Consider the following 27500-nt stretch of genomic DNA (forward strand, 5'->3'; position numbering starts at 1 on the left):
CACTTCAGGTTCAACATTAACGTGCAAATTATCTTGTGTCCTAGTTTCAGAGGTGTTTGAGGTTTTCATCAGGGCAGAGTCAATAGTGGTGTCCGGGACTGCTGGACAAGATGTGGAGATTCAGTGTCCATATCCAGAAGGATATGAAAGGACACCAAAGTACTTCTGCCATGATGCCTGCTGGCCTAAAGATGTTCTAACTCCATCTAAGAATGTTCAAAATAAGAGATACTCCATTCATGATAACTTATATCCAGACTTTTCTTCACCGTCACCATCAGACGTGTGATGTTAAAGGACAGTGGGACTTATTCCTGTGGACTGGACATGTGGGGCAAAGACACATTAACAAAGATTCAACTCATCATCACAGAAGGACATCAGGGTGAGAGTTGTGCAACATATTCTGCACTTGTACTCAGTGTGATGACTTGACATGCCATCCCAGATCCCCTTTAATCGTTTATTAATATCAGTCCTCATCCCTCACCAACATCTCAGAACAGCTGAACTATCATTGATGTTACCTGTTTAAAGATGTATTGTTGTCCTGGGCCACCATGTTTACTTGTTTATGTTTTTGTTTACTCGGTCAGCTCCATCTCCAGTGTCTCCTCTGGTCCATCTACACACCTCCTTCTCCTCCTCCTCCTCCTCTTCCTCCACGAGCATCTCCGTGTGGACACAACCCCAGCCCTCCTCTACAGATCAACCCAACAGAGGTACTACAGCACAGCAGAATTATTGAATTTCACTTGCATCTCGAATGAGGTAGCAAACAGGAAGCAGAATTGCAATTGGAATTGTGCACAACCCTGGTAAGATATGAGAGAGAAGAGAGATCATCTGAAGCTGACTAAAGCTTTGTCCACAGACCACTCATTCGCTTACTGACTGTCCTGCTTCCCCCCCTCAGTTATACTCTATTGAAGAGCCCTGTCTGTCACTGTAACCCTTAACAGACGGTGGACTTCATATCTGTTTTTGCTGTGAAATAGCTTTTTTTTACTTGTCTTTGTTTAAGACATGACCAGATGAATTGGATCAAGTTGAGAAAATGAATTCATGTAGGTGACCTCTGTGTCTTCTGTGTCTCTACAGGGGTGGACGGTGTCAGTCGCAGTATTAATATCAAGCGTGCTGTTTTTGTCCTGCTGGTTTCCTGTGCCCTGCTGGTGTTTGTGGTGATTCTGTTCAGACGCAGAACTGAAGACAGACGTCCATCAGACCATGAGCAGGGGCATTTTCTGAGAGAGGGAGATTTAACCTGCTAACAGGGCAACGTTTGGTGGGGCAGTTATACAGTATACCTCCTGATTTATATGTTTTGATACTGTATATTAACACTGTTGGGGGTTTTAATATTGTTACTGTCCACTTGTCTCAGCTACAGAAATGGCTGAGACAGAATGTTTATTGTGAGCAGACTGAATGTTTTGCTAAAAGGTAAAGTCAATTAATTGCTCCCCCTCATCAGACACGTTTACATTAGGCGTGTTCATCTTAATGCAGATCTGTGCAGATCTGACTTGATGTGATGCATGCTGGGTTGAACACAATGGAGCTTTATTGCAAAGGTGTTTTGGAGAACCCGCCCAGGAAGCCCGTATTTGGTCTTTCCTGTAGCTGATTTGCTCTCTGCCGTCTGACTCCAGACAGATACCTGTGGAGAACTGTTTGTTGAATGTGTGTTGTAATTTCACTATTTCTAACCAGAAGCAGCCGTGGCCTACTGGTTAGCGCTTCGGACATGTAACCGGAGGGTTGCCGGTTCGAACCCTGACCAGTTGGCACGGCTGAAGTGCCCTTGAGCAAGGCACCTAACCCCTCACTGCTCCCCGGGTGCCGCTGTTGTGCTGTGTGCTTCACTTCACTGTGTTCACTGTGTGCTGAGTGTGTTTCACTAATTCATGGATTGGGATAAATGCAGAGACCAAATTGGATCAAAAGAGTATACTTACACTTATACTTAACCAAGAGTGTATGGCCCAGTGGTTCATTGTCTTGGCTTCACTTTGCAACATTGCTGTGCTTGGAGCAGAGCTGCCAGAACTCTGCTGTAGCATCCAGAATAAAGAACTATTATCTCGCAAGCCAGCCTCAAGTGTTACCTGGTCTTAACTACATTGGATCTACTCTGTCAACTCGGTGTCTCCATTTGGAATTAAGGAGACGGTTTTTCAATAGCATTCTTCAACACCCAGTGCTCACATGTATAACAAAAGATAAAACTTTTATAACATCTGTATTCCATGTGTCTGTGTATTGTGTATTTTTATATTTCTAAACTACTGTTGTCGTGTTGACTCTGGACAACTGTCATCAGGCCCATCAGATTCTCCCCAGGTATTGATATCACACGTTTTCATGTAGAGGCAGCCGTGGCCTGCCGGTTAGCACTTTGGACTTGTAACCGGAGGGTTGCCAGTTTGAACACTGCACCGGGATTAGTGTCTGCTTCACCTCACTGTGTGTTCAGTGTGTTTCACTAATTCACGGATTGGGATAATTGCAGAGACCAAATTTCCCTCACGGGATCAAAAGAGTATATACTAGAGACACTTGAGATTTATTTAAAGTGCCTTTATGTTGGAATATGGGTCATTCCTTTTAGGATTGCTAGGGTATTGAACCCGGGTCTCCGGTGTGTCAGTCCGCAGCTCTACCACTAGACCACAAGTCAGGTTGTAAATACCCACTTGCAGAGACAAGTAGGATTGAAGCAGTTTACTTGGCAATGAGGCAAAAGGCAAAATCCAGACAAAATAGCCAACAGTCCAGGGGCCTGTACTACGAAGGGAGCTTAACCTACCCAGATGTAACCCAGGGTTACTTTGTTAAACCGGGGCTGACAAAAACTGGTTATCTTAAGTGGTGTTAATCGGTACTATGACGCTGATTATGAAGTTGATTTGTTGAGCCGGGGTTAACCTAATTGGAGTTTGTGCGCGTTCACAGGTGAAAATGAAACACAAAAACATTATTCAGAATAGTAGGTTTATATAGTAGCTTGCATTACTATTTCTTATTTATGAAAACATGTAGGCCTAGCTTATAGCCTTCACTTGGCCTCTGTTTTACAGCTAACAAGAAAAAGGTGTCTTTGAACACAACTGTAGGAGGAAAGGCACCAGAGTGTTTTACAGTAGCAGAGGAGTTGGCCATCGCAAATAATAGTGGAAGGCCGATTATGGAGGGGGTTGAGGGAGGCATTCGGTCGGATTCTGGTGCTGTGGAAATGTGTAGCCTTTATGTGCAGGGTACAGTAATATGACATTTAGTTCACTAAGTTTGTTAAGATGGTGATTTTAATTTATTAGGCCTACTGTAGGCTATGTCCGATTTATTTTAGGTTATTCTTGCTCAGATGTTCAGCATACTGTATGCCTATGTCCGATTTATTTTCGGACATACAGTATTCTTGCTCAGATGTTCAGCATCACCGATGGAATACATGAATGTCCACGTACGGGCATTGCTATGAGACGTCTTCCTAGATCATCTGACAAAGATAACGAATTCCCTTGGCTGACAATATATATCTTCATAGAGAATATCGTCCGGGTAGGCTATATATTTCTGGCGGTCTCTAAAACCCCTCGCCCTGCGAAGAGAGTCCCTCACGATTTGCGCTCCAATATCGTATGGATCATCCAGGTGCACCGACATGTCTCGGGAGAAATTGTTAGTGGAGGGGTGGTACATATAAAGGGTGTGGTTAACGGAAACCTCGGGGTAACCAAGAACATAACCTGGTCGGAGCAGGTTTGAGATGCAGCGTAAATTGCCATGGCAGCATACCTCGGTTAAAACATATCCACCTTTCATAGTACGGGTTAATCAGGAAGTTACGCCACACATGATCAAGTTACTCTCAAAGTTACCCAGATAAGCCAGTAACCCCGGCAGGTCAAAAAATACAATTCCACAGCAGCAAAAAACAAGTCTTGAGGTAGAAACAAAAACATAACATCAGAATAACAAGGTCAAAAAGAAGTCACGAAAACCAGACTTGATCAGCATTTCCACCCGAGTGACAACTCAAGACTGAGCAAAGAACAAAGGAAAAGCCAGTGGCTTAAATAGTGAAGTTAACAAGCACAGGTGAACACACTAATGACTAATTATCAAACATTGAAGGTTAACAGCAACAGAAAAACCCAACAGTGACCCCTCAAGGACAAAACTGGAATTACAGGCACAAACTCATAACAGGAACCCCCCTCTATAAACGTCTCCTGACGTTCCCTCTGGGGCAACTTGGGTGATCCCGATGGAAGTCTTTAATGAGGCCAGGATCCAGAATATTCCGAGCCGGAACCCAGGAGCGCTCCTCTGGACCATATCCCTGCCAGTCCACAAGGTATTGGAGACCCCTTCCGACTCGACAGGGGTCCAGAAGGCGATGTATAGTGTAGACCGGTTCCCAGTCAACGATCCTAGGAGGGGGTGGTGGTTTAGTGGCAGGTACCAATGGACTGGTGGAGACTGGGCGAAGGCGGGAGAAATGAAAGGTGGGATTAATGCACATAGTCCGTGGAAGCTGAAGCCGATAGCAGACAGGATTAACCCTCTGCAATGATGGAGCAGATCTGCGTCGACAATTGGCCTGGAGTTGGGAGCGGCGAGCAGACCTCTTTAGAGCCAATCGAACCTTGTGCCAGACACGCCTGCACCGTCTGACATAGTGATGGGCAGAGGGAACACCGACATCTGCTTCTTGGTCAGGGAATAGGGGAGGCTGAAACCCAAACTGGCACTCAAAAGGGGAGAGACCTGTAGAAGAACAAGAGAGAGTATTATGTGCATATTCAGCCCATAGGACAAACTGACTCCAGGAAGAGGGATTAGAGGAAGCCAGGCAACAGAGAGTGGACTCCAGGTCTTGATTAACCCTCTCAGTTTGCCCATTGGACTCCGGATGAAAACCAGAGGAGAGGCTGGCTGTGGCCCCTGCCAGCTTGCAAAATCGAGAGGTGAATTGGGGCCCCCGATCAGACACAACATCCAGAGGCAGGCCAAAAACCCTGAAAACATGGTGGCACACAATTTCTGCAGTCTCTCTGGCAGAGGAGAGTTTGGGCAGTGGAATAAAGCGACAAGCCTTGGAAAAGCGATCCACCACCACTAAAATGACTGTTACCCTGAGAGGGGGGGAGGCCAGTGATAAAGTCCATGGAAATGTGGGACCAGGGGTGCTTGGGTATAGGGAGGGGGTGGAGGAGGCCAAGAGGAGCAGTATGGGGGTTCTTGTTTCTGGCACACACCGGACAAGCAGCAACAAAAGCCTTTACATCTGTGGTCATCCCTGGCCACCAGAACCGCCTCTTCAGAAACTCCAGCGTTCTTCCAGTGCCAGGATGACTTGTCAGCTGTGAAGAATGCCCCCACTGCAGGACCCGGGAGCGTACTGAGGAGGGAACAAAGAGACAGTTAGGAGGCACATTACCCGGACTCGGCTCCTTCTGCTGAGCTTGGCGGACCACAGTCTCAATTCCCCAGCACACAGGAGCCACAATCTTAGAGCTTGGGAGAATAGGTGATGGCGTACTCCCCTTCTCTGACTTTCTGGAGTCTGGACAAGGCATCTTGAGGTTTTTGATTCTTGGAACCAGGTCGATATGATAAAACAAAATCAAAACGATTAAAGTAAAAAGCCCACCTAGCCTGCCTGGAGTTGAGACGTTTGGCTTTCTGTACGTACTCCAGGTTTTTGTAGTCTGTCCACACAACAAAAGGGTGTTGGGCCCCCTCGAGCCAATGCCGCCACTCATCTAAGGCCAACTTGATAGCTATGAGTTCCCGGTCACCCACATCGTAATTCATCTTAGCATCAGAGAGGCGGGAAGAGAACACATGGGTGGAGCTTGCCATCTGCAGGACGCTGGGAGAGGACCGCACCAACCACAACATCCGAGGCATCTACTTTAACAATAAACGGAAGAGATGGATCAGGCAGTGTCAAGATGGGAGCTGAAGTAAACCTCACCTTGAGATCATGGAAGGCTCGTTCTGCCTCTGGAGTCCAGATGAATGGGCCAGGCTTCTTCCTAGTGAGGTTGGACAGAGGAGCAGCCACAGAACTGAAGTTCCTGATGAATTTCCTATAGAAATTAGCAAAACCCAGAAAACGCTGAACCTCCTTGACAGAGGTAGGTTGAGGCCAGTCTCGAACAACTTGAGTCTTCTTGGGATCCATGCGAAGGCCTCCACTAGACAGGATAAACCCCAGGAATGAGACTTCGGAAACATGAAACTCACATTTCTCTGGTTTGACGAAGAGGTGGTTGTCAAACAGAAGCTGCAGGACCATTCTGACGTGGTGAACATGTTCATGCAGTGACTTAGAAAAAATCAATATATCATCCAAGTAGACAAAGACACAGCGATTCAACAACTCTCTGAGGACATCATTTATGAGCGCTTGAAAAACAGCCGGTGCGTTAGTTAGGCCAAATGGCATGACAAGGTACTCATAATGACCTTTGGGAGTATTGAAGGCCGTCTTCCACTCATCGCCTTCTCGAATCCGGACCAGGTGGTAAGTATTGCGGAGATCCAGTTTGGTGAAGATGGTAGCCCCTTGCAACAACTCAAAAGCAGAAGACATTAAAGGCAAAGGATATCGGTTCCGCACTGTCACCTTGTTGAGGCCCCGATAATCAATACAGGGCCTGAGGCCTCCATCCTTCTTACCGACAAAGAAGAAGCCGGCACCAGCTGGGGAGGACGATAGGCGAATAATTCCAGCATCAAGCGAGGTCTGGATATACGGTTCCTGGAAGGAGATCAATAGCACAGGTCTGGATATAAGGTCTGGATATAAGGTTCCTGGAAGGAGATCAATAGCACAGTCATAATCTCTATGGGGTGGAAGAGAAGTAGCTCTTCTTTTACTGAATACCTTCTTCAAATCATGGTACTCGGATGGGACTTGGGACAACTCGAGAGAACTGGGGAACTTGGGAACAGGAGACGCCACTCTGGGAAGGAGACATGTAGATTTACACAATGGCCCCCATTCCACCACTCCACTGGAGGACCAATTGATGTGAGGACTGTGGTGTGACAGCCAGGGGAACCCTAGGACCATGGGAAACTCAGGAGACTGAATTAAGTTGAACTGGATCTTCTCATGATGAGTCTCTCCTATGGACATAAGAACAGGTGCAGTAATATACTGTACAGTACCTTTTCCCAGGGGTCGTCCATCAAGGGCAGTCACTGTGTGAGGGTGGTCTAGAAGAAGAGTAGTGAAATCAAGGTCGCTGGCTAAGGTGAGGTCCATGAAATTACCCGCAGCACCAGAGTCAACAAGTGCCTGTAGATGGTGGAGGTGCTGATGCTTCGAGGAGATGGTAACGGGTATCTTCAGGCATGATGTAGATGCTGTGGGAGTAAAGGTTGCTCCTGTCACAGTCCTCCCAGTGCTGGACGGGACCAGCCTTTTTCCGTAAGCTCAGGACAGGAGGAGCGGAAGTGGTCAAGTTTATCACAATATAGGCAGCACTTCTCCCTCATTCTACGATCCCGTTCAGCTTGAGAGAGACGGGCTCCACCTAGCTGCATAGGTTCTTCTGTAGCAGGAGGTGTGGTTGGGACCTCATGGGACCACTGCTTAGAACTCTGGGTGGAAGGTATGGCTCCAGAGGTTGGGCGAAATTCAGGCTGTCGGTCTTGATTCCTCTCCCGGAGTCTGTTGTCAAGCCGGATGGTCTGATCGATCAAAGTCTCTAGGTCAGGAGGTGGATCTTTAGCTGCCATCTCATCCTTGATACCAGACCATATCGGAAAGCTGCCATGAGAGCCTCCATGTTCCACTTGCTCTCTGCTGCAAGGGTGTGGAACTGAACAGCATACTCTGCAACACTGGAGACACCTTGACGCAACTGGAGCAGTCTGTTGGCAACATCCCTGCCCCCTACTGGATGGTCGAACACCGACGCATCTCGTCTGTGAAGCTTCTGTAATCACTACAGGAGACCCCCTGCTGTTCCCAGACGGCCGTTGCCCATGCCCGGGCCTTCCTGGTAAGTTGGGTGATGATATAGGCGATCCAGGACCGATCAGTAGGGAAGGAGGAGGGTTGGAGCTCGAAAGTGAGAGAACACTGGGTAAGAAATGCTCGACAATCCTTATGATTACCGTCATATCTCTCAGGAGCAGGGAGTCGCGGCTCGTTCACATGGTGAGTTTCACCAGCAGGTTCCAGCAGGTGGTCGTAGCTCAGGATGGACAGGAGCAGACAGAACTGGGACAGCATCCTGAGGGAGCTGGTGAGCAATTAGGTTCTGGAGAGATTGCTGAATTTAATGAAGTATTTGCTCATGCCGACTAAATGCATTGACGTGTGACTACAAGCAGGGGACTGACCGCCAGCGTTACACCTTCACCCAATGCTTACTGTAGAGGCCGGGCACAGCTACTGAACACACAGCTACTGAACACACGCGTGTACAAAAAGACACAAACATGTGCACTACACACACACACACACCTCTGTTCTAGGAACAGGTCTAATGTGTTTTGTCTTGTGCAAAGAGAGGCCTGACCAACTGAACTGGGAACAGCAGCCAAACGTGAATGCATGAGACACCAGTCTAATGTGTTTGTTCATGTATGTATGTGTGTTTGTTATTTGTTTGTTTGTTTATCACCTTCTTTGTGTTTATATCTGTGATTATATTTATGTGTAGTTCCTCTGTATTTGTGCAGCTAGCAGTAGGACTGCAGCAGATATACTACCAGAATGACAATAAAAAGGAAAAGATCTTCTATGATTGGCTGTTTCAGAGCATGTGACTTACTGGGGCTGGGTTTGATTGGTTGAAGTACTTTGGTCTGGACACACTCACACATGCAATGAAAGATGAGTTCAGTGTGTGTGTGTGTGAGTGTCTTACAGTTTTTTCCAATTGCTAACACACTAAAATGACAGGCATAGCACAATTATCATGACCTGCCGGCAGGACAGTTACCCCCTCCCCCCACCTCCCCCAACATTCTAAATCAATTGTATGCACCATATTGCTATGTAGCATAGTAATGTTATACACCATTTCAAAGCTTTGGCTCTTGGGAATCCAAAAATGACTTTGGATTCCCAACTTTTTTCATGTACAATCTGTATAGAGCTTTACATTTTCAGATTAATTTTATTATGTCTCAATTAAATTTGATCCAAAATGCCCCCCTCCCCCTCCTCCGCTTTTGGTGCTACCCTGACTTCTGGCTGCAGTGTAGCTGCAGCACCATAAGTAGATGCAACATATTGGATACTGAAATATTCACAAGATACATAGAAATTGAATCTTCATGTTGTATTATCCTGTATTAGTTGTACAGATGTATAGTTTATCTTATACACACTCATTGAACCAACAAAGTAAATGCAAAAATAGAGACTTTTTTGTAATTATTCCATACTTTGTGTAGTCAGTCTATATCAGAACACCTGACATACAATCTAAATAGTCCACAGGAAACCTCAAAGTGTTACCTTTCATTTGAGACCAGGATTATGCTTCTACACAAAGGGGTTCATGTGCAGTAAGCATTTGAGTGTCAGTATGCATTTTGGATAACAAAAGGTCCTATGGGGAGTTTCCATAGGCATTTTACAAAACGCATGAGCATACCTTGGCAAATAATGGTCTAAAGCACTCATATTTTCATTCTATATTGATCTACTTTTGCACACAGCCTCACAAGGCCTGGTGCTAGGGCTCAGTTGTGTTTCTAAGGGATATCAAGTGACCCAGAGGGCTGAAATGTGTTCAGTTCAGAGACGCTTGTAATCCGGCAGAAAGAAAAAACTATATTCTAGCCTCTGTAGCTCTGTGTGAGTACATCACACAGTTATTTTGACTGTTTCCTCAGACAGGTTCTGAGCTTTCTATAGAGGTCCAACATTTGATGGTAGGCCCCAAAAGAGGTGGGAACAATGCCCTTGTAAATAGACACAGTGCAATTTCAGGCAAAAACTTGAAATTTGTATTGAGATCTATGTGGTTAAACTGACACACAGAAAGCAAAACCTCTTCTCAAGTCTTCAAAAGGCTAAACACGTTTTCTGCTTTACACACATTTTGCAATTCAAAATGCCACTTTTAAAATGCACTGAACACAGATCTCTGCATAAGACACAACAATCTGACATAAAGTCACGTTTGCCATTTCAAAACACTGCCATTGAAAATGACACTACATGAGCTAGTTGGCCAATATATGTGCATATGTTGCACTGACTTGTTTGGTGAAAAATGCAAAATGTTTTAACAGCATGTGTATGTATCTGCAAATATGTCTGTGCATGCGAACAATCTGAAGAATTTTCTACAATTTGAACTATTTTAGTATTATGGCAAAAGATGAGAGTGCTTTTCATTATGCCCAACAGTGTGTAGTTGGTTAGACACAAATCTGGTAATATAAATGAAGTGTGTGCCATGTGGTGCAAAAGTTTGATTTTGATAATGCTATATGTAGTTTTGGTTGCAGTGCTTCTTTTTGTAGGATATATGAGGTACTCTGCAGTTTGAGTGTGTGGTTTTGTGAATTGTGTGTGAATTTTGATAAAACCAGCCTAGTTTGCAAAATTGTGTTTTAGCAATTGGAAAAACTGTAAGTGAACACCATCACTCTCGCAATTGCAGTTGACATGTACCCTGGTACAACCAGACTCAAACTCACTTTGTGCAGCAGGCAGTGGGAAGGTCAGTTAGTCGTACCAACCCAAATGTATGGGACTTCCTGCTCAGTTAGTCGTACCAACTCAAATGTATAGGACTTCCTGCTCAGTTAACCACAGGTTTTTTTTTATGTACTGGTAGTTCAGTCATAGTTCCTTCTGAGCTCTTGGGCCCAGTATTATTCATTCAATAATCCATCCCTGGACATAGACCTGTGGTATGACTCCATTTGTCTCCTAAATATATATTTTAAAAACATTTGAGTGCTATGTTTTGCCTGCATGGATGCGCGATTGAGTGCGCATCTAAATGTAACATGCAAGATGCAACAACCATTTCTTTTTTTTTTAATTTATTTTTCTATGTCCGAATATTGGGGGGGACATTTTTGTGTATGGTGACTACAGCCCTGCTCTAAAAAGATATTCATTTCCTGTTTAAACAAAGGTGTTAAGAGAAGAAAACCACTAGAGTTGTGTGTGTGTGTGTGTGTGTGGTTGGGTGTGTGTGTGTGTGTGTGTGTAAGTGTGTGTGTGTGTGGTTGGGTGTGTGTGTGTGTGTGTAAGTGTGTAAGTGTGTGTGTGTGTGTGTGTGTGTGTGTGTGCAAAGCAAAACAAAGTTTTTTGTGTGTATTTGAATGTGTATGTGTGTATGTTTGTTTGTGTGGGTACAGAATCATGGGCAGGTCTGAGGTCATCAGTCAAGCTGAGAATCCAACATGAACACACACACTGTGGTGATGCACTCTCTCTCATTTCTCCTCCTCGGTAAGTCTATGTGTCATTATGTCTACTTTTCACTTATTTCTGTGTAATAATGTGTGTAATGTTAAAATTTGACAAAGAAATTATATAGTTAGCAATCTGTTTGGACACATATATTTGTGTATTCATGGTAACTTTCACTTCAACATTTGGTATCATAGCCTACCTCTATAACACCAATTAAATCAGTTACCACTTCAACTCTCAGGTTCAACATTAACGTGCAAATTATCTTGTGTCCTAGTTTCAGAGGTGTTTGAAGTTTTCATCAGGGCAGAGTCAATAGTGGTGTCCGGGACTGCTGGAGAAGATGTGGCCATTCAGTGTCCATATCCAAAAGCACATGAAAGGACACCAAAGTACTTCTGCCGTGATCCCTGCAACACTGAAGATGTTCTAGTTCCATCTAAGAATGCTCAAAATGAAACGAGATATTCCCTTCATGATAACCCATCTGGACCTTTCTTCACCGTCACCATCAGGCGCGTGACCTTAAAGGACAGTGGGACTTATTACTGCGGACTGGACCAGTGGGGCAAAGACACATTAACAAAGATTCTACTCATCATCACAGAAGGACATCAGGGTGAGAGTTGTGCAACATATTCTGCACTTGTACTCAGTGTGATGATTTGACAAGTTTAGAGGGGAACTCCCAGATCCCCTTTAATTGTTTATTACTGTAATATCAGTCCTCATCCCTCAACAACATCTCAGAACAGCTGAACTGTCGTTGATGTTACCTGGCTAACGTTTAATTGTTGATCAAGCTGAGAAAATGAGCACGCGTAGGTGACCTTCTCTTCTGTTGGTTTCTGCAGAAGTGGACGGTGTCAGTCATGCTGCTATAATCCTGGCGGTTAATTCTGTCCTGCTGGTTTCCTGTGTGCTGGTGTTTGTGGTGATTCAGTGCAGATGCAGAACTAAAGACAGACGTCCATCAGATCATGAGCAGCGTAAGACATGAACAGATTCTCCCTGCTGATATGGGATGTGGCAATACTGTACTGTACCTCCCACTGTGAAGTACATTAACAAATGATATAAACTTTTATAACTTCATGTGTGTATGTTGTTCTTTTTGCTGTGTTGTAGTTCCTGCATTATCGTGTCTGTCTGCACACCTGTCTTCAGGCTCATCAGGTGCAGGTGACACACACCTTCATGTAGACACATTTTAATACTGAGTTTATACTTTGAATTGTATACGTGTTGGAATATGTTTTGCAACTCTTTTTTGACACTGTAAAAGCAACAATAATTAGTTCTTTGACATTAAAGCAGCAACTTTATTTTGATCTCATTTTAATGATACACTCATTTAATATGGAGAGTTGGTGATGCTAGTGGTACACTACTCACTGGTAACTTTGTTTGATTGAATCCTGATTGACTCCTTGATGTTGTTCCCTGTCCAGACAGTAGAGGGCGCCGTCTTAGTGTATGACAGGGATTCCCAAACTGTGGTATGTACACCACCGGTGGTATGTGAGCTTCCACTAGGGGGTACGCAAGATGAAAAGGGCAATGTCGGAAAGATGTTAAAAATTATTATTTTTTAAAATCTTAAGCCTATGTTCTCTTTGTGTTTCACAATGTTGTTCTCCACACTGTTTTTTAGTGTGAGAGCTCATAGACCAGTTGCACATTTTGATTTTGTTATTTGTTCATATCATGTTTGGCGGCTAATTAAACATGATGCCTGGAATGCATCGATAGAATGTGTTATGTTTTTATGTGATGGATGGTGGGGGTAAGCGAGCCGAGTCAGTGGTACAGAGGAAAACAGTTTGGGAACCGCTGGTCTATGAGGATGTGTCCAGCCTCCACTCAGTGCAGCTCTACCAGGAAGAGGCATCAGCTGCCACCTACTCCCAAGGGGGCAGGCGAACGTTCGGAGAGCATAGACACTATGGCGGATCTGAGGCTAAATAGTAGACCAGTTCACCTAGCCATCCCATTGAACCCCATTCAATTTGGCGCCACTTTGACATCAAATAACGTTACAGCTGAAGCTTTTTAAGCCTTTATATGAACTTTTTCTATTTTCGGAGTAATACAACATTGTGTGATTGGCGTCATAACCTTGTAACTGACTTACCGGCTGAGTAATAAACTTTTTTCCGAAATCAATGCTAACGTGACGTAATTTACGTAATGAGCATGCGACCAGAGCGGGTGCAAGCGTCGCACAGGAGCAAAATAACCGCATTCTCTGGATAAGGACAAAGCATCGGACCACAACATTTCAGCGAAGTTTTGATGGATAGACAGTAGGCTATGAATGTGGCGAGTGCTGTTTATATGAAATCACATTTATCTACGAACAACTAGGACATTTAGAACAGTAATGTAGATGTGGTGGTAACGAAGTAAGGGCCTACATACCCAATCTCTCGGTGCAGCTATCACAAGAGTTACACAAGTCAGACTACGTGCCTACGTTACATTTACGTCCCGTGAGCCTGCGAAGAAAGCCTCGTCGACCAACAGGAAACGGTTGAAATTTGCTTCACCCGCCTCGATTGACGTCTACGTGATGACTCTGTCCATATCTTTTACTGTCTATGCCTACTCCCTGCTGCAGCCTCCAGCCCCCTCTGCAGCCCAGGAGCCTGTGTACTCCCTACTGGACCCCTAGTGACCAGACAGCTACAGGAAACAGCTCCCCCTAGTGGAAACTACACCCTCTACTGGAAACAGCTCCCCCTAGTGGAAACTACACCCTCTACTGGACTGAACAGCGGCCCTGCTCACACTTGACTTCTGGCCAGAGGTGTAAGTCCTGCTTGACAAAGTAACAGTCCTGCCACATTTTTGTTCCAACCATTCACTTAATCAGCTGATTCTAATTAGCACTGCTCTTAAGCCAGGTCGATCAGGTAATTAGTGAAATCACCTGTGTTAAGCGCACAGGTAGAACCAATACACGGCAGGACTTTTACTTTCTGAAGCCGGACTTTTACATCTCTGCTTCTGACCTGCCTGCCTAATACACCAGTCTGCAGACAGTGCCCCCTAGTGGACAGAGTGCATCTGATATGAAGCACACACTAGCTCACCCTTCACCTCTTGCCTGCTTGCCTAACACACCAGTCTGCAGACAGCGCCCCCTAGTGGAAACTGTGTCCCTGCTCACCTTTGACCTCTGGCCTGCCTGGTTTCTAGTTTTTGCTAACGTAGGTGTGGTGCAGTGGTCTTCGAGATGCTTTTCACTGTAAAAAAAAAGAGTTAGTATTTTCTTGCTGCTCTTATTTGACTTGATGTCCTCTGTACTTAAATGTCTAAATATCCTCTGTTTAGTGAAGACAATTTAATGTATTTAAATGTACCTACACCTGGCAATTACATTAAAAAATAAAAAAAATACATTAAAAAAATAAGAAATGAAGTTGGAATTTATTTCCGTGGTGATAATCACTAAGGCAAACAAATTCTGGATAAACCATGCGTTGAATTTAGTGGTGAAATCGCTGTGGTAAAACAGTGGCTGTGGGTGGCTCTGCAGTCAGACATTATTGCACCTCTGGGCTGATCCCACTGACCAGACAGCAGTCCTGTCTTTACACATGCACCAGTTCACCTCTGACCACATGGGCTACTCAGCTGTGTACACAGCGCCCCCTCCTGGCTCATACCTGCTCACCTGTGACCTCTGACCTGTCTGCTGCTGAAGGGTTTAGTCAGAGACTTTCTAATGAGGAGACACGTCACTCAAACAATTCTCCATAGAAATGTATGGTGTTAGTTTGTAATGCCAATATGGCCGTCGTCTTCATATTCCTCCCCTTCCACCACTAAAAATCGACCTGTGAATACATCATGGCAGTCATGTGGTATGTTGTGAAAGCGTCGTGCCAATCGTGTTATGATCTCTAGCCTGGTGAAGCCTTACACTAGCACAGTGTGTTATGATCTCTAGCTTGGTGAAGCCTTACACTAGCACAGTGTGTTATGATCTCTAGCTTGGTGAAGCCTTACACTACCACAGTGTGTTATGATCTCTAGCTTGGTGAAGCCTTACACTAGCACAGTGTGTTATGATCTCTAGCTTGGTGAAGCCTTACACTACCACAGTGTGTTATGATCTCTAGCTTGGTGAAGCCTTACACTAGCACAGTGTGTTATGATCTCTAGCTTGGTGAAGCCTTACACTACCACAGTGTGTTATGATCTCTAGCTTGGTGAAGCCTTACACTAGCACAGTGTGTTATGATCTCTAGCTTGGTGTTGTGCCTAAAATAGCTGGCTGATAACTGCCCACACTGCGTCTGTGTGTGTTTTGTGTCAATTCATATTTTACACACAGTTTTGTGTGTATAAGACAAGTGTCTATGTCAGATCTGTGTGAGGTTGTGTGTGTGTGTGTTTTGTGTGCATTGTTCTGGTTCCATAAACAAAGCGGAGCTTGTTGTTGTGGCACTCAGGCGACCACAGTCGGAACAGGAACAGACTCTGATAGCAACAGATCCATCACACACACACACACACACAGATAATGAATGAGATAATATCCTATGAGATAATAAGAGATAATAGCCTTATCTGAGGCTCACACACACATACACACACAGCAGCACAATACTGAAACACACTTATATCACTACTCCGCTGTAACCTAATCACACGCACACAGCAACACACAACCCTTACTAATGCACAGAAACACACTGTTACACACAATAGATTGAATGACAGATTCTCTCTATGTCTGTCTCTCCCTCACACACATACACACACACACACACACACTAAATGTCACTACTAGCTCTAGTACACAGACACACTACACACTCGAACAACAGTCTCTCTCTCTCTCTCTCTCTCTCTCTCTCTCTCTGACACAGAGTGCGGTAGGAACAAAGAGGCAGTGGCAGTGAGTGTGTGTGTTTCCACGAGCTTTAATATGAGATTGATGACACACAAGTATAACAGGCTGAGACAGCAAACTCATTAGTCTGAAGAAACATGCAGCTGACGCTTACAACACACACACACGTGCACACACGCATGCACGCACCCCTATTCAGATACACACACACAAACATATCCTTACTCAGACACAGACACACAGACACACACACACAGAGAGACACACACACACACACACACACACACACACATCCCTACTCAGATACACACACACAAACATATCCTTACTCAGACACAGACACACACACACACTCAGACAGACACAGACACACAGATACACACACACACACACACACACACACACACACACACACACACATCCCTACTCAGATACACACACACAAACATCTCCTTACTCAGACACAGACACACACACACACACACAGATACACACACACACACACACACACACACACACCCCTACTCAGATACACACACACAAACATATCCTTACTCAGACACAGACACACACACACACACACTCAGACAGACACAGACACACAGATACACACACACACACATCCCTACTCAGATACACACACACAAACATATCCTTACTCAGATACACTCTCTTTTACTCTCACGTACACACACAAACATCTGCCTACTCAGACACACACACACACACACACACACACACACACACACACACACACACAAAAGTATAGCGCATTTTGGTAGGGAATCAACTGTGGACTGGGAGCTTTGGATGAGATGTGTGCTTCTCTTTCTGTGTGTGTGTGTAGTAGCAGCTCATAGAGGTGTCATGTCCTCCCATGATGCTTCTATGAGCTAAAGATCATATGAATTTGTAGTAGGTGGGTAAAAGAGTAGCTATTTCCAGGTCTCTCTGTGTGTGGTTGTGTGTGTGTGTGTGTATGCTACCTCTTGAATGTGTGTGTGTGTTGGGGGGGGGGGGGGGGGGTATGCCCTGATTAGATGTTTATCATTTCTGCACAAAGCAACTTCAGCTACGTTGCTCTCTAGTCTAGGAGACTTGTAGCACAGAGACATGTTAACACAGAAAACTCTCACACACACACACATACACACACACACACACACAGCGGAACAGCAGCCTACATGAATCACAGTGACACAGCGGCCTCAACCCACCTCATGTCTCACACTAACAGTGACACAGCGGCCTCAACCCACCTCATGTCTCACACTAACAGTGACACAGCAGTCTCAACCCACCTCATGTCTCACACTAACAGTGACACAGCGGTCTCAACCCACCTCATGTCTCACACTAACAGTGACACAGCAGTCTCAACCCAGCTCATGTCTCACACTAACAGTGACACAGCAGTCTCAACCCACCTCATGTCTCACACTAACAGTGACACAGCGGTCTCAACCCACCTCATGTCTCACACTAACAGTGACACAGCAGTCTCAACCCAGCTCATGTCTCACACTAACAGTGACACAGCAGTCTCAACCCACCTCATGTCTCACACTAACAGTGACACAGCGGCCTCAACCCACCTCATGTCTCACACTAACAGTGACACAGCGGCCTCAACCCACCTCATGTCTCACACTAACAGGATGCTGAGACACAGATACTTTCTTTTAGTCTCATTCTCTGTCTGTCTAATTTTCTTCTGACTAAGGGCATTTCTCACCACACACACAGTGTGTGCTAATATGGTTGTGCTTATCTGTGTGTGTGTGTGTGAGTGAGTGTGTGTGTGTGGGTGCAAACCCTTATACTTTAATGGCAGGTTGTGTTTGGTTGTGCGGTTTCTCTCTTATGTGGTTCCTTGGCTTGTGCCTTCCTCTTTAATACATTTTTTTGTGCTTGATGTGTGTGTGTGTGTATGTGTGTGTGTGTGTGTGTCACAGCCATGCCAGGTTCTGCCTCAGCCACACCCACTCCTCAATCGCCGGCAACCACTCAATCATTCTCCCCTGAGTACTGATTACCCACACCTGTGGGTAATCACACTGAAACACTTTTTAAGCAGCTGAGACCTTGGCTACCTGTCTGTCCTCGTCGCTGTTCCAGAGACTCAGATCTGTACCCTTGGCCGTCACACAGTGCTCTCTACCCTTGATCCTGGACTTTTCTCTCCCTAAGTTAAGTCAGTTCCTCTGTGCGTTTGAACATTCTTCAAGGACTCTTTTTGGATTTCCGTTTATGCTGTTTCTGGATCTTCTGTGTTTTTGGAGGCTTCTCATTTACCTTGTTCATTTTGGGATTGATCTTCTGTGAGTTTTGACTGAGACACGTATTCTGCTAATAAATACAGCTTTGATGCCTGAACTGATCCTGTTGACCTGAGTCTGTGGGTATCCTGACAGTGTGTGTGTGTGTGTGTGTGTGTGTGTCTGTGTCTGTGTGTGTGTGTGTGTGTATGTATGCTCCAAATAAAGTCTAGCTGTGCTGTTTGGAGAAGAAGCCTAGAGAGACTAGCAGTATTCCTTTGACAGTAAACAGTTTGTTTTAACAGTTCATTCCCAACACTTATGATGAATCTATTTACATAATATGATTTGACATGATTTGTGCCATTTTCTGCATGACTGCAGGTGTGTGTGTGTGTGTGTGTGTGTGAGAGAGAGAGAGAGAGAGAGTGGGGGGGGGGCATGTTTAAGGTCACTTTAATGGGATGCATGGATAAATGGTGGGTTTGGCCAAATATTGCAGAAGAATATCTCTCCCTCCATCTCTCTGACACACACACACACACATATCCCCTCCCCCCCCTCCTCTCTCTCTCTCTCTCTCAGGTGCTCCTCCTGGCCATGCTGGAGCGTAGCATTAGAGTGCACTCCTGAGGGACCTCAGGGTTGTCAATCATGCGTTGCCATAGCCGCTGCTCCTCCCCAAACGAGTCCATCCAGTCCACCTCATTCCCATAACTCAGACCTACAGACAGAGAGAGAGAGGGGTGAGGGAGGGAGAGAAGGGGAGATGGAGAGAGAGAAGGATGAGGGAGAGGGGGAGATGGAGAGAGAGGGACGAGGGAGGGAGAGAGAGAGAGAGGGATGAGGGGGAGATGGAGGGAGAGAGGGAGGGATGAGGGAGGGAGAGAGGGGGAAATGGAGAGAGAGAGAGGGATACGGGAGGGGGAGATGGAGAGAGAGGGGGATACGGGAGGGGGAGATGGAGAGAGAGAGGGATGATGGAGGGAGAGAGGGGTAGAGGGGGAGATGGAGAGAGAGAGGGAGAAAGAGATTATTTTTGCACATTTTGTCATGGCAAGAAAGCACAGATGTGTTTGAGAGGCAGAGAGGGCTTGAGGAGAGAAAGGTAGACGATGAGAGCTGAAGGAGAATGAAAGATACAGAACTAATGCCATGGTAACGCATATAGACAGAACTAATGCCATGGTATCGCATATAGACAGAATTAATGCCATGGTAACGCATATAGACAGAATTAATGCCATGGTAACGCATATGGACAGAGATGTGAGAGAGGGAGAGATATAGAACGTGTGAGAGAGGGAGGGAGATATAGAACATCTGTGAGAGATTGAGAGATATAGAACGTGTGTGAGAGGGAGATATAGAACATCTGTGAGAGATTAAGAGATATAAAACGTGTGTGAGAGGGAGATATAGAACATCTGTAAGAGATTGAGAGATATAGAACGTGTGTGTGAGAGAGGGAGATAAAGAACGTGTGAGAGATTGAGAGATATAGAACGTGTGAGAGAGAGAGGGAGATATAGAACGTGTGAGAGAGAGAGGGAGAGATATAGAACGTCTGTGAGAGTGTGAGAGATATAGAACGTGTGTGTGTGAGAGAGGGAGATATAGAACGTGTGAGAGAGGGAGGGGGGTGGTGAGAGGAGGAGAGGATAGGAGGGAGACGTACAGTAGACACGCTATGGGTGTGTGTGTGTGAGAGGAGGGGAGGAAAGACAGTGAAAGAGTGTGGGTGTGTGTAAGAAGCAGAGAGGAGGAGAGGGAGAGATGATGAGGTAGAGATAGAGAGATGGAGAGATGAGATGAGAAGAACGCAGTGACTGCATGAATTAAACATCTTGGGTCTTTTATCTCAAGTGCTTCTGCACAGCCCTGTAGTGACACATGCACACACACACACACACACACACATAAGCACACACACATGCATACGCACAAGCACACACACACAATGATGCACACACTAACATGCACCCACATGCATACAGACACACACACACACACGTGCACGTGCACACACACACACACACACACCAACATGCACCCACATGCATACAGACACACACACACGTGCATGCACATGCACACACACACACACACACACACACACCCACATGCATACAAACAGAGAGACACAGACACAGACACAGACACACACACACACACACACACACAGCTGTGGGTTTTTAAACTGATCAGTAATCTGCACTGTTATACATGACTCCAGAGAAATATTAAATTCTGATTGGTCATTCAGTCTTCTGTTCAGCAGCCAATTACACTGAAGTGGCACCCTTAAAGACTAAAAAAAGGCCCTGTAGCAAACTGACACCTTGGATGAACGAAAATATCCATGATCTAAAAAGATCATGTAGGAAAGCTGAGAGAACATGGAGAAAAACTAAGTTACAGGTTCACCGTGCCATTCTAAAAGAAAAAATTGCAAATTATAATAGAGCTATTCGGAATGAGAGGAGGAACCACTTCTCTAAGGTAATTGCTGAAAACAGTGGAAACTCTAGGGTGTTGTTCTCTACCATTGATAGGCTATTGCATCAAACACCTTTTGATACACTCAGTCAGGCATCCTCTCTAAGATGCGAAGAATTTGCAGACTTCTTCAAAAACAAAGTCATTTCTATAAGGGAGGCTATTGGTAACACAAGTAATATGTTTGATAGTACACCCAAAAACAGCCCCCCAAAATTAAGGTCCTTTAGCACTATTACTCAATCTGAGCTTGGTAAAATTATAACTCAAACCGGCTCCTCAACATGTGTTTTAGATCCAATCCCTACTACATTCCTCAAAAGAGTATATGATGGCTTAGCTCCCTTTTTTCTCAAGGTAATAAATACCTCATTAGAAACAGGTATATTTCCAACTGCTTTTAAAACCGCTGTTGTGAAACCTTTACTTAAAAAGTCAAATCTTGACCATACCAATCTGAGCAACTACAGGCCTATATCAAATCTATCGTTTTTGAGCAAAGTACTTGAAAAAGTTGTTTGTAACCAGTTAAATACCTTCCTCAACGAAAACAGTATCCTTGAAAAATTCCAATCAGGTTTTAGATCAAATCACAGCACAGAAACGGCTCTAGTAAAAATAGTCAATGATCTCAGACTAGCTACCGACTCAAACAAAGTCTCAATCCTTATTCTTCTGGATTTGAGTGCGGCATTTGACACCATTGATCATAGCATCCTAATTCACCGCCTTGCGAAGTGGGTGGGTCTCTCTGATAATGCTCTAAACTGGTTTCAAACCTACATTACTGGCAGAGATTTTTATATCAGTCTAGGAGATCATGTATCTGAAAAACATGACTTGCCTTTTGGTGTGGCCCAGGGGAGCTGCCTTGGTCCCCTGCTATTTTCTCTATATATGCTTCCATTGGGAAACGTCATAAGTCAACATAATGTAAACTTCCACAGCTACGCAGATGATACCCAATTGTATCTTTCTGTTGAGCCAACTAACCCAGATGGCCTTTGCTCCCTCACTGCATGCCTAACCTCCATTAATCAGTGGATGAGCAAAAACTTTTTGAAACTAAATGATGACAAAACAGAGGTACTTCTGGTTGGACCAAAACTAAAGCGAGATATTATTCTTAGTAATCTGGGGAACTTGGCACACCAGGTCAAACCAAAAGTAACAAGCCTCGGTGTCATCTTAGATGCAGAGTTAAGTTTTAAGCCCCATATCAGTAAAGTTACTCAGACAGCCTATTTCCACTTGAGAAACATTGCCAAAGTGCGGCCCTTTTTAACTCAACAAGATGCAGAAAAACTAATTCACGCCTTTATCACTAGCAGGTTAGACTACTGCAATGCACTTTTCACTGGTCTTCCCAAAAAACATCTAAAGAAATTGGCACTCATACAGAACTCTGCGGCTAGACTTTTAACTAAGACTAAGAAGAGAGAACACATCACCCCTGTGTTGGCTGAACTGCACTGGCTCCCTATTTCCTATAGAATTGATTTTAAGGTTATGTTAATTACTTACAAAGCTCTGAATGGCATAGCACCTTCATATATCTCTGAGCTTTTAATATCTTATCAACCACAAAGGAAACTTAGATCATCCAATTCTAATCTTTTAATCGTACCCAAAGTGCTCCACAAACAAAGTGGAGAAGCTGCGTTTATCCATTATGCCCCCAAACTATGGAACACCCTGCCTCTGTACATCAAGCAGGCGAGTTCAGTAAATATTTTTAAAAAAGATCTGAAAACATACCTGTACAGGAAAGCTTTTAGTTAACTCATCTTATCCTGTAGACTACATTTTCAGATTATTCTACATCTGCTACTATTGGAGGGCGCAGCCAGCCAGAAGCAGATGGGCTCCCCCTATTAAGTCAGGTTCTGCTCAAGGTTTCTTCCTGGAATATGGGAGTTTTTCCTTGCCACAGTTGCCATATGGCGTGCTTGTGGGGGGTAAGAGGGTTAAGGCTGCCAGTCTTATGACGTCATTTTCTATATTTTTGATATGTTGCTGAGCATATCATAAAAAGCAAAGAAAAGTGATTGATAATGACTGACTGACTACTATTGTGTTACATGCTTCAAATGTAAAGCACTTTGAGCTGCATTCTGTGTATGAAAGGTGCTATACAAATAAAGCTTTATTATTATTATTATTATTATGAAGTTATTCGATAGGCAATTATGCAACGTCCAGTTGCTCAGGGGCCAGTTCAGCTCCAGCATTGACGGCTTGCTGAGGGGTTCAATGGGCAGTTGCTGAAGGGTGTAGACATGGGGGACATTTACTTGCATTCCCAGTCAATAAGACGGAAATTATGAAGTCCTTATGAAGTGTGTGTCAATGTGTGTGTGTGTGTGTGTGTGTGTGTGTGTGTGTGTGTATTTTCAAAAGCACTTTGTGTACATACATTAAGTGTTACACAAATGTAATGTGTTGTGGTTGTTGTTGCGTGCATGCGTGCGTGCGTGCGTGTATTTTCAAAAGCACTTTGTGTACATACATTAAGTGTTACACAAATGTAATGTGTTGTGGTTGTTGTTGCGTGCATGCGTATTTACCGGTGCCTGCGCCCAGGCGAACGCCTCCCAGGAAGACGTTGCTGTGAGTGCGAGTGTGTGTGTGTGTGCGTGCGTGCGTGCATGCATTCACCGGTGCCTGCGCCCAGGCGGACGCCTCCCAGGAAGACGTTGCTGGCGAGCGGCTCCTTGTCCCAGATGGTCAGCTCCAGACACACACTGTCCAGGTCGGAGGGCTGCAGGCCGCAGTAGGTAAACGTGTGGTTCCAGCGCGGGCTCACTGTCCCCCGCATCACAGACGTTTTGTGCTTAGTGCTCTTACGGTTGTCCGGCAAGAGGTAGCTAAAGACGCATGCGCACACACACACACACACACGCACACACGCACACACACACACACACAAATACACACGCACGCACGCACACACGCACGCACACACACACACACACACACACACGCACACACGCACACACACACACACACAAATACACACACACGCACGCACGCACGCACGCACGCACACACACACACAAAGTTTAACAGACACGTTTACAGACATCTCCTATATCCTTTTCTCTCTGTGTCTACAGTATCTCTCTCTCTCTCTCTGGTGTGTGTATGTATCATAGACTGTAAAAAATAGGTATGTATGCGTGTGTGAGTATGTCTGTATGAATGTGTGGTTTGTATGTGCATATATATGTGTGTGTGTGTGTGTGTGTGTGTGTGTGTGTGTGTGTGTGTGTGTGTGTGTAAGTGAGTGTGTGATGTTTGGTGTGTGTGCATATATATATGTGTGTGTATGTGTGTGTGTGTGTGTGTGTGTGTGCTGACCCTTTGACGAAGGGGTCTGAGGAGCCTCCTTTGACGGCTGTGAGGTTCTTGGCTTCTTTGACCAACAGCTCCACCCTCCCTCCCTTGGGCAGAGTGATCTTCTTCTTCTTTCCCTTCAGAAAGCCCTTCTTCACCACTGAGGAGCACCACACACACACACACACACACACACACACACACACACACACACACAGCCATGATGCAGGGATGCAAACATTAACAAAACAGAAAAAAAAAACATCTCATTAATTGAAAACTCTACCCACAGTTTTATATCTAATTTTGTAACCATGCATTCACACTCAACAATAAAATCTAACTTTTGTGTCAAATGGTGCGTTTTAAAAAGCGGTTGGACCCTCGTGTAGAATGGTGTGTTTTAAGAGCGGTTGGACCCTCGTGTAGAATGGTGTGTTTTAAGAGCGGTTGGACCCTCGTGTAGAATGGTGTGTTTTAAGAGCGGTTGGACCCTCGTGTAGAATGGTGTGTTTTATGAGCGGTTGGACCCTCGTGTAGAATGGTGTGTTTTAAGAGCGGTTTACCTTGGACCTGGTCCAGGGGAAGTGAGAGGTTCTTCTCTGCAGGGATGTACTTCAGAACCACGGTCAGCTCCCCCTTATACTGCAACATGGACTCAGCACTACTCTCAAGCTACACGCACACACACACACACACACACACGCACACACACACACACACACACACAAATGAACAGAATAGGTTAGGTTAAGAAGTCCTTCTGGTGAAGCCTGTTGTGTAGGTAATCTACTGCTCATGTCTGGCACTGTGGCATTGACTGTGTTTAGGTAGATTGTGCATACACTCTGTACAGTGTTGCTCATGTCTGGCACTGTATTGACTGTGTTTAGGTAGATTGTGCATACACTCTGCTCATGTCTGGCACTGTATTGACTGTGTTTAGGTAGATTGCGCATACACTCTGCTCATGTCTGGCACTGTATTGACTGTGTTTAGGTAGATTGCGCATACACTCTGCTCATGTCTGGCACTGTACTGACTGTGTTTAGGTAGATTGTGCATACACTCTGTACAGTGTTGTGAAAAAGTATTTGCCCTCTCCCCTCTTCTCTTTGCATATTTTTCACACTTAAATGTTTCAGATCATCCAACTAATTTTAATATAAAGACAACGACAACGCGAGTAAACCAAGCGGCAACATTCTCATCTGAACAATGAAGCCCATCCGGAAGTTCGAAAAACTGCAATACATCGAAAATCCGCTAGGGACTGGTCCCAAAAGCGAGCAAATGTCCATAGACTCCCATGTTAAAATGTCCGTTTCACAGCGTAAATACATGTTTTTAAATCCTGGTCCCATGGACTTTTATTGTACTTTTTGGTAGTTTTATGAGTTAGTTGTTGCCAGCTGAGTGGAAACCCTGAAATTTTGACGTCTCAGCCGTGATCCTACACACCACACATCCTTTCTGAACATCTTTATATCTTTATTCAAATATCTGACATAAAATGGGTTGCTCTGCTATTAACTGAAGCCTACCAGCCGACACTTTAGTGGGCACTGTACGTTAGCGTCAAATCGTCTCAAAATAAGTTAATGTTGAAAATGATGACTAAATGGCTGAAGCACACACATAAATTTAGTTAACTTGAATAAAGTTAACGTTAGTGAAAACCATTGGACTCCCGTTGTGAGTTCAGACACTGATCAGACAGCTGTAACGTTAGTTCACAAACATACTGGGGCAACAAAGCATGTGTTCTCGTCAAAAAACCTTTTGTAAATACTCTCTGTGGGAATGCTTAGTCCGTTGTCAATTTATACAGTCTTCGGTTTGTCACATTTAAGATAAAAAAACGTGCGTTCAGATGATAACTTCAGCCGAAGCCTTAACGACTTGTTGTCGGCTAGCTGTGGTAAAATTGAGAACCGCTATGAACCACTGACTGTATACTTTGAACATGGAGCTAGTCACCATAACTGGTGTTAGTTATAACTGACGTTTGAAACTCTTATTGATGCCATTTATTTGTTAAACACAAATTTGAATTAACACTTCTTCTACAGTTTCCCTGTAGGTGATCCAGACAGGCTGGGTGCTGCACTCAGAAGCATCACTTCAGCACTGATTCCATGGTACTTTGAAAATCTTCATACATTTAAATGGAGCAACCTACTGGATTTAATAGGCCTAGTTGTCTATTCCAGACATGGTTAGCATTTACTGAACAAACATGAATGCATTTCAGACATTTAGAGTGGCCTTTTATTGTGAGCAGTCCAGGACACGTCTGTGCAGTAATTATCATAATTATCATTAGCATCTTTTGATAAGTCACACATGGAAAGCAGTTGTATTTTGCCTTTAAATCAGCAGATTTTGGTTGGATACAGATTGCATAATTAAACAATATGGCATCAGTGACTGGCTATTGTTTGACCTTGGCCTAACTGTTATTAATGTCCAGTACGGTATTGACTGTTTAAGTAGCTTGTGTGTAAACTCTTTTGGTAATCTACTGCTCATGTCTGGTGTGGAGGTGATGGTAGCTTGTGTGTAAACTCTTTTGGTAATCTACTGCTCATGTCTGGTGTGGAGGTGATGGTAGCTTGTGTGTAAACTCTTTTGGTAATCTACTGCTCATGTCTGGTGTGGAGGTGATGGTAGCTTGTGTGTAAACTCTTTTGGTAATCTACTGCTCATGTCTGGTGTGGAGGTGATGTAAAGGTCTAATCTGTCTTATCTGACCTACAGATGATCAATACTGTCAATAATACCAACACCGTAACAGGCAACATTACACACAATCTCTTTCTCTCTGTCTTACACACACAAAGGCAACATTACACACACTCTCTTTCTCTCTGTCTCACAAACAGACAAAAGGCAACACACACAAAGGCAACATTACACACACTCTCTCTATCTCTGTCTCTCACACACACACACAAAGGCAACATTACACACACTCTCTTTCTCTCTGTCTCACACACACACAAAGGCACTCTCACTCTCATCATCTTTGTCCAGCTCTCTCTCCCTCTCCCCACTGTCCTCTCTCTCTCACACACACACACACACACACACACAGACAAACTAATGCACAAACAAACAC

At 44.6% G+C, this 27500-nt stretch overlaps 4 protein-coding genes across 7 annotated transcripts in view; 2 read left to right on the forward strand and 2 right to left on the reverse strand.

Annotated features, from left to right (window-relative positions):
- Nucleotides 1-8727, forward strand: part of srpx (sushi-repeat containing protein X-linked) — a 31126-nt gene extending 22399 nt beyond the window's left edge. For both annotated transcript variants that reach the window (XR_006025088.1, XR_006025094.1), the window contains exon 11: nt 8515-8727. The gene's annotated coding sequence lies outside the window, so the exon portion shown is untranslated. The remainder of the gene's footprint in view (nt 1-8514) is intronic.
- On the reverse strand, nt 4115-5826 carry LOC121697408. Its single transcript, XM_042078936.1, has 3 exons — nt 5663-5826; nt 5268-5410; nt 4115-4776 (listed from the first exon to the last, which is right to left on the reverse strand). The coding sequence occupies exons 1-3, from the start codon at nt 5824-5826 to the stop codon at nt 4226-4228; spliced, it is 858 nt and encodes a 285-aa protein (XP_041934870.1). The 3' UTR covers nt 4115-4225.
- sytl5 (synaptotagmin-like 5) overlaps nt 8482-27500 on the reverse strand; it is a 52638-nt gene continuing 33619 nt past the window's right edge. For 2 of the 3 annotated variants that reach the window (XM_042070686.1, XM_042070672.1), the window contains 4 exons: nt 24946-25054; nt 24404-24539; nt 23702-23910; nt 16869-19268 (listed from right to left, as the gene is read on the reverse strand). In XM_042070686.1, the coding sequence (XP_041926620.1) occupies nt 19126-19268; nt 23702-23910; nt 24404-24539; nt 24946-25054 (597 nt within the window). In that variant the 3' untranslated portion in view covers nt 16869-19125. Of the gene's footprint in view, nt 8498-16868; nt 19269-23701; nt 23911-24403; nt 24540-24945; nt 25055-27500 lie in introns of those variants that run through there. The other variant, XR_006025018.1, reaches the window with a different exon arrangement.
- Nucleotides 11290-14130, forward strand: LOC121697424 (CMRF35-like molecule 8). The gene is made up of 7 exons (XM_042078951.1): nt 11290-11458; nt 11700-12041; nt 12277-12411; nt 12551-12604; nt 12874-12896; nt 13214-13347; nt 14043-14130. The coding sequence occupies exons 1-7, from the start codon at nt 11410-11412 to the stop codon at nt 14128-14130; spliced, it is 825 nt and encodes a 274-aa protein (XP_041934885.1). The 5' UTR covers nt 11290-11409.

This window comes from Alosa sapidissima, chromosome 2 (assembly GCF_018492685.1).
Source record: "Alosa sapidissima isolate fAloSap1 chromosome 2, fAloSap1.pri, whole genome shotgun sequence".
Classification (NCBI taxonomy): domain Eukaryota; kingdom Metazoa; phylum Chordata; class Actinopteri; order Clupeiformes; family Clupeidae; genus Alosa; species Alosa sapidissima.